Source organism: Thamnophis elegans, chromosome Z, assembly GCF_009769535.1.
Source record: "Thamnophis elegans isolate rThaEle1 chromosome Z, rThaEle1.pri, whole genome shotgun sequence".
In the NCBI taxonomy this organism is placed as follows: domain Eukaryota; kingdom Metazoa; phylum Chordata; class Lepidosauria; order Squamata; family Colubridae; genus Thamnophis; species Thamnophis elegans.
In genome coordinates this window covers 131,928,114-131,940,773 of record NC_045558.1, presented here as the reverse complement: position 1 = coordinate 131,940,773, position 12,660 = coordinate 131,928,114, and the positions used below count along the sequence as shown (strand labels likewise).

The window sequence follows — 12,660 nt, the reverse complement described above, 5'->3', positions numbered from 1 at the left end:
ACAACTTATCAATTAGCAATGGAATTTCTATCTACAAAGGATAAATTTATACCCAACTACAAATGCAATGACCAGACCAACACAGTAGCTTCATTGAGGACCCCTGATTAACACCTGTCTCAACATGGCAATCACTCTACACAACTACAAATTTCCCCAGGTGAGACAAAAAATGGATCAATATGAGAGGCTCACCAACTATTTATTAATATTCAAAAGGTGCGTCACTGAAATGAAAACCATGAATAAGAACATCTTGAAAGGCCTATCTCTTTTTGCTATTGTTAGCAACATTGCAGAAGTTATGTAAAACTAATTTTTAGGCATCTTATTTTGTATCCCACCCAAACTTCCTTAACCTTAATTGGGTTAAGAGAACACACATGCATTGTTTTTTTCTTTTATTTTGGATGAGACCCTTTAGTTCTATGTTCTTCTGACTTCTCCATTTAGATTTTTTATGGATCACCTCCATTTATGAATACTGAAACAGCAATGTTTGTCAAATGGATAGTTCCCATATGAACCCATCAATTTAAAGCACTACTGCGTTTATTGATGCATTTTGGATGGACCTGGGTTGGGATGGTTTCTCTATTTGAGGAAGATAGGGACAGGTTCATTCAAAAGAGACTTCCCATGTTTTCAGAGAGAGGAATCTGCTTTGACTTTTTAATATGTCTTCCCCAAATGGTGTATGGTAATGCAGCTGCTGAGTGGATGGAAAATGCAGAAAAAATATTCAAAGTGATTATGAAGAGTACAGTCACTTGCAGTCATTGTAAGCGCTGAAATTACAGGCATGGTTATTTTGAGACTACTGGTCAATTTTTTCAATTTGATAATATTCCAAAGAGAGACAGGCCAAAGTTTGGATCATGACAACTCAGATGGAATTCACATCCTTTCTGATGCAAAGACAGTTCCACATTGATTTTCTTCATGGTGCTTTTTCCTTTGCAATTCACTCAACGCAGCTGACAGGATTCCAACAATTTATGCAGAAGAGAAACCCAAACTTTGACAAAGAAGATGGCTTCATTAGGGATTTCTGGAAAGATGCATTTGAATGTTCCTTCTCCAGTGATATTGCAGATGAGAAGGCTGAAAGGATCTGCACTGGAGAAGAGAAGCTGGAGACTCTTCCTAATTCTGTCTTTGACACCACCATGAATGGCCATAGCTACAGTCTCTACAATGCAGTCCTATGCTGTGGCCATGCTCTGAAGGCCCATGCGCGTCTTCCCAAACTCAAAGGGGACGACAAAAATGAATGAGAGGAGATGGAAGCTCTTGCCTCCGATCACCCCTTGGCAAGTAATGTTGGCTAATACCAAAATTTGGGGAAATCTTCAAGGACCAGAATAGGAAACCAGTTTGTTGTTGTTGTTTTAATTTTGTTGTTTCAACAGTTAGAACACTTTATAGAAGGTTATAGAAGTAGCTGATATTTTCATTAAAAAAAATAAAAAAAAATAATGTAATGCTTAAATATGGAGACAGTTAGAAACATGTAATATGTAACTAGTAAATATTAATATTATTATTATCAATAATAATAGAAAATACTTCAAGTGAGTAGCAAATCCATCAAAGAGTCATATGAAGAAAATGTCGATTTGTTAATTAACTCCTCAAATAATTCTGTCTTGCCTACACTTTATGGCAGAAAACCAAATCCACAATTTCTGAAAAGGTTAGTAAAGCAATGTGATCTTTCAGACCCCCCCCCTTTCTGGAGTTTTTATTGAAATTCTCATCTGATAGTTGAGAGTACAATCAACATTGAGACTTTATTGATTAGCCCTTGGGTGATATCAAAATGCAAAGTTCCAGAAACAAATTATTACTACAATTTGATAAAAGTAATATAAAATTGAATTTGTTAAAATGAAATTGGAATAAAATCTGATTTAAAATGGAATTTGGAATAAGATACAGTCTAAAATGAAATTGGAATAGAATACAATAATTTAAGATATAGATAGAATATGATAACGTTTCAGTGTCATCCCTGCAATCTAGCCCAATTACTCCCACATATGCAGATCTCAACCCAACCATTTTGTTTAAGTAATGTGTTGCGTTAAATGTTATTTTTATTTCTGGCTGTACATGAGGTAAATTGTTTTATATGAAGATCCCAATGGGTTAAACACTTGGTATATAGACCAAGGTAACTCTGAGTAGAAAATGTGTTTGATAAAAATACATTTATTTTTCATTTTAAAATAGTATAGACTGGGGCAAAATAGAACAGCTTTTGTTTTATTAAGTCTAGCCCAAATATGAAAAAATAAATTGATATATTTCCATTCCCTTCAAAGATTCCCGTGTCTTCTTCTTTTGCTTTCTTTTTTCTTCTTTAGCTCCACCATTTCTTGCAACAAGTCTCCTTTAACAACAGTGCTGGAATACAGGTTTCTTTTAGCCCCAAGGGGGAATTAGAAACGGGACTTGATATTTTCAATTGGGTCACATTTGCAAACAAGTCCTTTCTGAAAGTCCAAATTGGAAAGATCGACCCCATGGCTCCCCCAGACAAGCTCCTCACCATTTCTGACAAGGAAACCGTTTGGCCTCTCATATTTAACCAGGTGTGTCTCATTTTTTCCTTTTCCTGAATTTATTAGTTACGGATTGATGGAGTAATGATTAAGCAATCATAATCATAGCAACCCTTGAAGCAAGCAGTTATTTAGCAGTCCGTATGTTATTCATTACATGTAGTTCTCAATTTACAACTGTTCATTCAGTGATCATTTGAAATTATAATGATATTGAAAATTGACACTGAAATTGATGTAAAACTGGTTTTCACACTTACAACCATTGCAGCTCCCGCATGGTCATGTGATCAAAATTCTGATGCTTTTTAAACTGACTGGTATTTATGACAGTTGCAATGTCCTAGAGTCATGTGATCACTTTTTGCGAGGCATTGGGGAAGCCAGATTCACTTCACAACAGTGTTACTAACTTAACAACTGCAGAGATTCACTTAATAAAAGTCATAAAATGGATAAAAACTCAATTAACAATGGTCAACACTGAATGAACCTGGCTGAGGCCATCTTTATGGCTTCGGGTTGCCATTGGATGGGAGGGGGAGCAAAGAATTTCGGTTTTTTTAGGAATCTACCTGTTTTGGAATTCTGCTCTCTATGGGTACATTACTTGGAACACTAACATTCTTACTTAATAACATAAATTTTGGGTTCAATTGTGGTCATAATTTGAGGACTATGCTGCCTACCTCTATGTCACTTGTAATTGTAAAAACAAGATAACACTATCTTAGTACACAGGATTTATTTCTTATTGCATTTGTAAGTAATTTAGAGATGTATATACTGTACTTTACAGTGAACACAAATGTATTAAAATAGAATGATTTTTTTTTTAAAAAAAGGCATACATAAATTTCATGATTTCAACATTTTAGAATTAACTTTTTAATAACCTCCTTGGTGGATGAAACAGTTGGAACTTCCCAAAAATGTTCAAATTAAATTCTTTGATTAGAGAAATACAATATTCAGATTTATACATATTTTTGCATGACAAAAGAAAAAAAATGCAGTTATAAGGATAGTTTCAATGATTAGAAAAAAATGGATAATCCTAGATTAAGAGAAAACTTATTACTAATTCTTGTACTGTTGAAAAAATAAATTGGGAGATATGTTTTTTTCTATTTTTTAATCAAAGTTTGGCACTCTTACTTTTCCCCACTTTCATTCTTATTATTCTGTATTAGTTTGTTAGTTTCTAATTTCCATTTAATGCTTTGTTTGCAAAAAGCACCCAAATGAAATATGGATTTTTTGCTGGAGATTCCAGAGGTGCTTTTTCAAGAGGAAACTGGACTTACTTTTTCTTGAAGACATTTCATTTCTTATCCAGGGAGATTCTTCAGCTCTGACAGGATAGTGGGGAATGGAAAGATTTATATTTGCAGACAGGCAGGACACTTTGCTGGACACTTAGTCCTTCTAGATACATAACTAATTATGCTAATCCAAGTGCAGTAATACTGTTCCATACAATCAAGAATTTTAATGGCTTTCTTTGAATAATTGAAATAATTTTGATACACACACACACCACACACAAACACACACACACATCAAGGTTATATCAATTATTCAAAGAAGCCATTAAAATTCTTGATTGTATGGAACAGTATTACTGTGCGCGCACACACACACGCATGCACACACAAATATATATTTTAATATATGATTCAAAAACAAAGAATTTCTGCTGATGATTCTGTCTCTCAGTCTCTCTTTCTCAATCCAATCCAATCAGATTTATCTATTATTTCATCATGTAATCATAATGTAGCAGTATTTCGAGTAAGATACAAAATTCATTTAAGAAGAAGATGCATATTTTTCCACAAAATATAAATTAAAAACTAATCAGTGAGCGAAGGAATATAGTTATTTGATTTGACTTGAGATGAATAAAAAATAATCTATATCTCTAAGTATAGAGATATAGAGAGTTAAAGATTTTTCCATATTGCCTCAAACTGATCTTTAGAATATAATTGGGAATGATCAATCGATTAATGTAATAGGTATGAAATAAGAAGCAGTTGAACATTCAGTAGTGAATTTCTACAAGAAAGAAAAAGGAAATTGCAACAACAATATTTAGCTTATATATGAAGTTTGCATATGTATAATTGATGAAAAAAAACAGTCCTCAATACATTATTTTTGTGAATTCTGGTTTTATTTACGAGCAGACATTACCTTTTTCCATTTGTAACAAGAAGTGTCCTCTTGGCCGTAGCAAGATAAAAATGGAAGGAAAATTATCCTGCTGCTATGACTGTAAAATATGTCCAGAAGGGAAAATAGCTGATCAATTGGGTAAGTAAAGAATTGTATTAAATTTATCAATTATATAATAAATATAAATGGGAGTTTATTTTAATAAATAAATATTTTATTAATTTATGGTGATTGAAAATATTGAGCTTCACATCATATTGAAACCTTTGATATTTTCTTCAGACTTCAGTGAGTTATTTGGTGATAAAAACCAATTAGTTCATTCTAACTTGGAGCATCCGTAGATTGAATTATTCATTCTCATGTTTTCTTGAAAAATTAAACAGTTTTTTCAGAGACCTTTGCCATTACTTTTTGGAAATATTATATTGTTAATTAGAATTGAAGATGCCTCAAAACAATGACGTTTCTATGAATGGTTTCTCTTTCAGACTTAGATGACTGTTTCCCATGTCCAGAGGATCAATATCCAAACCAGGATAAAGATAGTTGCCTTCCAAAACGTATAATTTACTTAACTTATCAAGAACCTTTGGGGATTTCTTTGGCAGCGATTGCAGTCTCCTTTTCTGTCATCTCAGCTGCAGTGCTTGGGATATTCATTAAATATCAGGACACACCTATTGTGAAAGCCAATAATAGGAACCTCACTTATAGCCTTCTTGTTGCTCTCCTGCTCTCTTTCCTTTGCAGTTTGCTCTTCATTGGGCAACCTGACAAAGTGAAATGTCTTTTGCGACAAACTGCTTTTGGCATCCTCCTCTCTGTAGCTCTTTCTTGTATATTGGGGAAAACAATCATAGTGATCCTTGCTTTCATGGCCACCAAGCCCGGATCCAAAATGAGAAAATGGGTGGGGAAAAGGCTGGCTATCCCTATTGTCCTATCTTGCTCCCTGACACAATTCTGCATTTGTGTGGTGTGGCTCATAATTTCTGCTCCCTTCCCAGATTCTGACATGCATTCCCTGTCTGACGAAATTGTTCTACAATGTAATGAAGGTTCCACCACAATGTTTTATGCTGTCCTTGGCTTTTTGGGGTTCTTGACTGCTGTCAGTTTCACTGTAGCCTTCCTAGCTAGGAATTTGCCTGACAGCTTTAATGAAGCCAAATTTATCACCTTCAGCATGTTGGTCTTTTGCAGTGTCTGGGTGTCATTTGTTCCCACCTATTTGAGTACCAAGGGAAAATACATGGTGGCTGTGGAGATCTTCTCCATTTTGGCTTCTGCAGCTGGATTACTTCTCTGCATATTTTCCCCCAAATGCTATATCATTCTGCTGAGACCTAATCTGAATAAGAAGGAGCAACTAATGAAAAAATGAACCTAATTTTAACACCATACACTTTGAAGAAATCAAATTAGTTGCATCTCAAAAAGATGAGATGCTTGCAAAAGATGGCAAGATAACTGCTTTTCAGTTTCCCTGATAAACTACTCTTATTCGTAATGACTACTACTGTTCCACCTTTGCCTTCTGATTTAATTATGATGTCACTGTTATTTCTATGCCTTGGATGACATCTAATTCTGCCTATGGAGATTAATGCATAAAGGAAGCATTGATTAAGCCTGATGCAGAAGGCAATAATAGTAAACGTACAATTCATTTTTTCATTCATGTGAGGATGTTTAATAGTTTGCATTAAAATTTGCAATACTTTACAACTTTGAGTATCGCTCCTATTCTGGTGAATGGATACCTGTAGAATTTTGGACAGTTTATTTGTTTTTATTGAAGGAGAGTTTTGCCTTTTGGATTCATTGTCTACTCCTGGCAAAATCCTGATGTAATTGAGATTCCGGGGACAAGATGGCATAGACATTAATTATAGGCAGCCTATTAAGACAGTTACCAGTATTGCATATTTAAAGGAAATAACAAAGAAATACAACTACAGATAAGTATGTGCAAAGGGAATCTTAGCAAACTGCAGGTAAATAGAGGGGAAAGATTTTACAGAAGATATTCCTCAGGAAAGGGAAGGCTGGGCATAAGAAAAAAGATTCAGAATATCTTTTCCTCAGTTTTGCTAGAAAAAGTTGCTCTTTAAAATGTTTTGACAGATTTTCAAGGTTTTTCCCCATTTACTTCACCAAAATAAAGGTCAGTCCAAAAAACCAAGGCATTCCTATTTTTCAACATGCCAATTTTGAAAGCTTGACAGAATGCAATAGTACGGCTATATATGTCATCTTCTGTGCTTCTCCAGAGAAGAAGAAGAACTTTTGTCAACACAATGTCAGAATCCAACACTTGAAAAATTCAAGACACTTTAAAAAAAATTTATTTGTTGAGTCTAATATTTATCTACTCTCACCATGATCCACTTTTGAGACTTATCATTATGGCTCAAATAATTTTAAATTGCAGAAAGAGGCACGAAAAATTCTTAAACATATATCCAAGAACCATTTCATATAGTTATCAGATAGTATTACATGAAGAAACCGCATCCCAACCTCAAAGATCTATGGGAACAGCCAAGAATTCCAAAAGGGTTGGGGCCATAAAATCTCCAGGTATTGCTGTTCCATACATGGAAGAAAACATTTGTAAAGACCTATTTGTCAGCTTCTGTTTTGCTGCTTGCTTTTTGGCTGCCATTGAAACGGGGAGCGGGGCATGGTAATTGTGTGAGGGAAGTATTTTGTGCAGGACAGACTGTAATAAGGGAGTTGTTCTCACCATCTACTCATGACCAGTAAAAGTACTCTTAATTCTGAAAAATGGAGTTGAGTGGTTTCTTTCTTGGTTACTGAGCGAAGTAGCCCTGACACTGTTCTTCAATCCTGACTCATGGCAATTCCTAAGAGAAGGTGCACACAAGAAGCATATTGTTCCAGATCTCATAGGCAAGACAGACATAATTAGAAAAAGGGCGTCCATAGTTGCCCTATTCTGCACCCTGTTTAGCTTGAACTGCAACCAGTGTAATTAGACATAATCCATGTAGCTCTTGAAGTACTTCTATTATATAAATTAAAAACAAGAGATTGTTTAGCAATTCTGTATTTTTTGTATCCTTATTTCTTCTCTTTCTACCCGTAATCCTACATGGACAATGATACCTTATTAAGGAGATTACTATTGTGCTCAATCTTTCTTTTGCTAACTTCTCTCCTCACAGCAAATTTGGTTCCATTCTAATCAGATTTTCCAGATGTATGGGTACTGCCCAATCCCTTTAAGGGAAGAAGGAAGGGAAAGGAGACGAGGAAAGAAGAAAGTAGAGAAGGGAGAGAGAGAAAGGAAGGAGGAGAGGAGATGAGAGGAAGAGAAGGGAAGGAAGATAGAGAGGAGGAGAGGATGGAAGGGAGAAGGAGAGAAAGAGAGAAGAAGTGAGGGTAGGAAGGGAAGAGGAAGAGAGGAGGAGGGGAGAGGTAAGGGAAGCAGGAAGGGAAAGGAGGAAGTAAGTAAGTAGAGAAGGGAGGGAAGAGAAAAGAAAGGGAGAAGAATGTGGTGTCAAAACAGGCAAGGGATGGTAAACAAAGCAACCCAAATGGAATATTATAATTTTATAAATGGCGGGGACTTTAGGGCTGGCCATTACCGGGGAAGGAGGGCTCGCTACGTTACAGAGATCCCTCCTTCCGGCCCTATGAGTCCCACTCCAAGGCCAGATGGCGCGAGTAATCAGGACCCTGGTCTCAGGCTGCTGTCGCTAAATGCCAGGTCTGTAGTTCACAAGGCTCCCCTCGTTCGGGACTTAATTTTAGACAAGAGGGCAGACCTGGCCTGTATTACTGAAACCTGGCTGGGCCCGGAGGGAGGATTCCCCCTTAGAGATGTGCCCAGAGGGCTTTCAGGTGCTTCATCAGCCGCGAGCGCAAAGGAGGGGTGGGGGTTTGGCCATTGTTATCCGAGAGTCTCTAGTACCTCGTAGGATCCCTGCTCCGGAGATTGTCGGGTGTGAGTCCCTGCTGATGAAGTTGGACCTCAAGGGTCAAGTGGGCTTGCTGTTAACGTACCTGCCACCCAAAAGCATTGCAGCAGCCCTCCCCTCGCTCCTCGAGTCGGTAGCGGAGCTACCGATGGAGCGCAGGAGTTCATGGCTTCCATGACAGCCATGGGCCTGACCCAAGTAATCTGGGGCCCAACTCACTCGGCGGGTCACATGCTCGATCTCGTATTCTCTCAGAGCATTGGAGTTGTGACCTTGGTCTGAGGGGTAGTGAGATCTTACCCCTGTCATGGTCGGACCACAACCTACTGAGGCTTGACTTTCGGAGACCAAACCCCCACTGTAGGGAGGAGGAACCGACCAGGTGGTTCCACCCCAGGCGACTTATGGACCCTTTGGGGTTCCAGAAGGAGCTTGGGGTTATTCCTGATACCCTCGCCCGCAGTCCGCCATTTACTGAGGAACTCCGGGAGATGAAGCGCCGAAAGAGACGCCTAGAGCACCGATGGAGATCCAGTAAGTCCGAGTCAGACCGAGCACTTTTAACATCCAGCATCAGAGTTTACATCCGGGCAATTAGGACGTCAAAAAGAACATACATTGCCTCTCTGATTGCTTCCACTGAGTCGCGTCCAGCCGCCTTGTTCAGGATAACCCACTCCCTCCTAAATAGGAGGGATACGAGCGATCCTTTGCAAGGCAGAGCTGAGGACTACGTCCAATTCCTCGCGGATAAAGTTGCTCGGCTTCGGGCGGACCTGGGCTCTAATTCGGCAGAACCAGCTGAGGCACCAAGGGATAATCTGGTAGGACATCACTGGATTGATTTTCAAGCTGTTACCCCTGAGGACGTGGACAAGGCCATGAGAGCTGTAAGTGCCTCCACATGTGTACTGGACCCATGCCCCTCCTGGCTGGTTGTTAATAGCAAGGAAGTGACACGGGGCTGGATCCAGGCAGTTGTTGCTGCCTCCCTTTGGGAGGGGGTCTTTCCCCCCACATTAAAGGCGGCGGTGGTGAGACCCCTCCTGAAGAAGCCATCTTTGGATCCAGCCGTCCTAAACAACTATCGTCCAGTCTCCAACCTCCCCTTCGTGGGGAAGGTTGTTGAGAAGGTGGTGGCCTTTCAGCTCCAGCGGTCCTTGGAGGAAACCAATTATCTGGATCCGTTCCAGTCGGGCTTCAGGCCTGGCTACAGCACGGAAACCGCTTTGGTTGCATTGATCGATGATCTCTGGAGAGCCAGGGATGGAGGTCATGCCTCCATCCTAGTACTCCTTGACCTCTCTGCAGCTTTCGATACCATCAACCATGGTATCCTTCTGCGATGACTGCGGGAGGTGGGGGTGGGAGGCACTGTCTTACGGTGGTTTTCCTCTTACCTCTTGGACAGGTCGCAGTCGGTGTTGGTCAGAGGGCAGAGATCGACCCCTAGGCCCCTAACGTATGGGGTGCTGCAGGGTTTGGTCCTGTCCCCCCTCCTCTTTAATATCTACATGAAATCGCTGGGTGAGATCATTCGACGGCACGGGATAAAATACCACCAGTATGCGGACGATACACAGCTGTATCTGTCCGCCCCGTGCCAACTCAATGAAGCGATGGATGTGATGTGCCAGGGCCTTGAGGCTGTTAGGGGCTGGATGGGGGTTAACAAGCTTGTACTCAATCCAGATAAGACCAAGTGGCTGCTGTGCTTCCCTCACACTAATTGGCCAAGTGTTCCATCTCTCAGGCTGGGGGGTCAAACAATATGCCCCTCAGACAGGGTCCGCAACTTGGGAGTCCTCCTGGACCCACAGCTGACTTTTGAACACCATTTGTCAGCTGTGACCAGGGGGCATTTGCCCAGGTTCGCCTGGTGCACCAGTTGCGTCCCTACCTGAACCGGGAGGCTCTCACAACAGTCACTCGTGCCCTTGTGACCTCTAGGCTAGATTACTGCAACGTGCTCTATATGGGGCTGCCCTTGAAGAGTATTTGGCGACTTCAGCTTGTCCAGAATGCAGCCACGCGAGCGATTGTGGGTGCGCCTCGGTTCACCCACGTAACACCTATCCTCTGCAAGCTGCATTGGCTGCCTGTTGATCTCTGGGTACTCTTCAAGGTGCTAGTCGTCACCTACAAAGCCCTTCATGGTATTGGGTCTGGGTACTTGAGAGACCGCCTACTGCCAATTACCTCCACTAGACCAATTAGATCCCACAGACTAGGCCTCCTCCGAATTCCATCAGCCGGCCAGTGTCGATTGGCGACTACCCAGAGGAGGGCCTTCTCTGTGGCTGCTCCGACCCTCTGGAACGAACTCCCCATGGAGATCCGTACCCTCACCATCCTCCAGGCCTTCCGCATAGCCCTTAAAACCTGGCTGTTCCGACAGGCCTGGGCTAAAGACTCGCTGCCCCACTTCAAATGGTATGATTGTTGTGCTTTTAACTATGTATGGTTTTTATGTTTTTATGTTTTTTGTAATTCTGTTTGTATTTCCCCTCCTTTCTTGAGTTGTGAGCCACCCTGAGTCCCCTTAGGGAAAAGGGCGGCATACAAATAAATTAAACAAACAAAAAGAAAACAAAAAAAAAGAATGACAAATATAAGAACCATGAATGTAAAAAAAAGAATAATAACTATGTGAATGTATACCTATAATTGTATATAGGGAACAAAAAAAATAAAAAAATATTTAAATAAAAAATGGTTCCCTTCTATTCTGATTTCCCAGACTTATGGGTACTGCCCAATCCCTTTACAAAAATTGTTTTTCAAAATTGGGTGGTCATTCTCTTGATTGCTGCAGAAACCTGAAAAGCAGAGGTAGCAGAAGGAACATTCTGAAAATGCCCATCTGTTAGTTGGGGAAGCATGAATCCACGATAACAGGCTCAGGCCCCATTCCAAAGCTCCATTTCCAATTGACTCTATCTTCTACATTCCAGGGTAATGTAGTTCTACCATTTCTCCCGAAAAATAAGACAGGGTGCTATTTTCTTTTGACCACTGAAATAAGCATTTGGCCTTATTTTCGGGGAGGTTTTTATTAGTTTTGAGGTGCAGGAGGCGGCAAGCATGGTCACCTCATGGCTTCTGCTTGTTATTTCTCACTGGACCTGCCACTCATCTTGTGGCGGTCATTAGCATGACAGAAGGGGCACGGTGGCTAGGGTTGCAGGAGCAGCCATTAGGTAAGGGCCTGTGGGGTGCATGGGGCATGTCCCTCCTCCATTTCCCGCTCCAGCTCATCTCCACACCTTGTATTTTTTGCATTGCAGTAACCAGAGGAAATGGTGGGGACTGTCTGCGCAAGCATTTCAATATTTTTTTTGGGGAGGGCTTATTATCCGGGGAGTTCTTATTTTTGGAGAAACAGGGTAAAAGTTGAATAGTATAATATTCAAGGAAGACTCTGTGTGTGTTTGTGTGCTTATATTTCATTCATTTTTCGCTTCCCATCTCCCTCAGAGAGGTGATTTAGTGGTATACAATTTAATCAATTGAATTAAGCATTAAAAAATAGAATAACAAGTTTTGTTTTTTAAAGAAAAGTATTAGGTATTTAAAAAAGAATTACGTATGAAGCAAAATTGGTGGCAAAATAACCTCAACTGGTGTGGGTCTCTCCTTCCCCCCGCCACACACACACCAGTGGTGTTTTCATTTGTTTTCTTCTCTGCATATGAAGTCTTCCTCTCCTATTTTTTTCCCCAAAGCTTCTTAACCATGCAGCAATGACTGTTGCAATACGATAAAAATGTTTCCTTCTGATATTTTTCAAAGTACTGCTGCAAAGAATAATACTGATTACTGATTAAGGGTAGTTACTGTCCCTTCTTCTCCAAATCTTAAGGGAATTCCAGGCAGGCACTGTAAAAATGGTCACTCCGGATTAAGGCATTGCATTCTATCAATATCTGCTTAGAAATACAGAAGCACATGAAGGTAGGATT

General features: G+C 40.0%; 1 protein-coding gene across 1 annotated transcript; it reads left to right on the top strand.

Annotated features, from left to right (window-relative positions):
* The first annotated feature begins 878 nt into the window (after window positions 1-878).
* LOC116521827 (vomeronasal type-2 receptor 26-like) lies at window positions 879-6,135 on the top strand. Its single transcript, XM_032236476.1, has 4 exons — window positions 879-1,229; window positions 2,370-2,597; window positions 4,760-4,886; window positions 5,240-6,135. The coding sequence occupies exons 1-4, from the start codon at window positions 879-881 to the stop codon at window positions 6,133-6,135; spliced, it is 1,602 nt and encodes a 533-aa protein (XP_032092367.1).
* The last annotated feature ends 6,525 nt before the right edge of the window (window positions 6,136-12,660 follow it).

Coding starts and splice junctions, on each gene's coding strand:
- LOC116521827 (XM_032236476.1), top strand. CDS start 879: ATGACAACTCAGATGGAATTCACATCCTTTCTGATGCAAAGACAGTTC. Junction 1,230..2,369: donor GCTGTGGCCATGCTCTGAAG/GCCCATGCGCGT, acceptor TTTCTTCTTTAG/CTCCACCATTTCTTGCAACA. Junction 4,887..5,239: donor GAAAATAGCTGATCAATTGG/GTAAGTAAAGAA, acceptor TTTCTCTTTCAG/ACTTAGATGACTGTTTCCCA.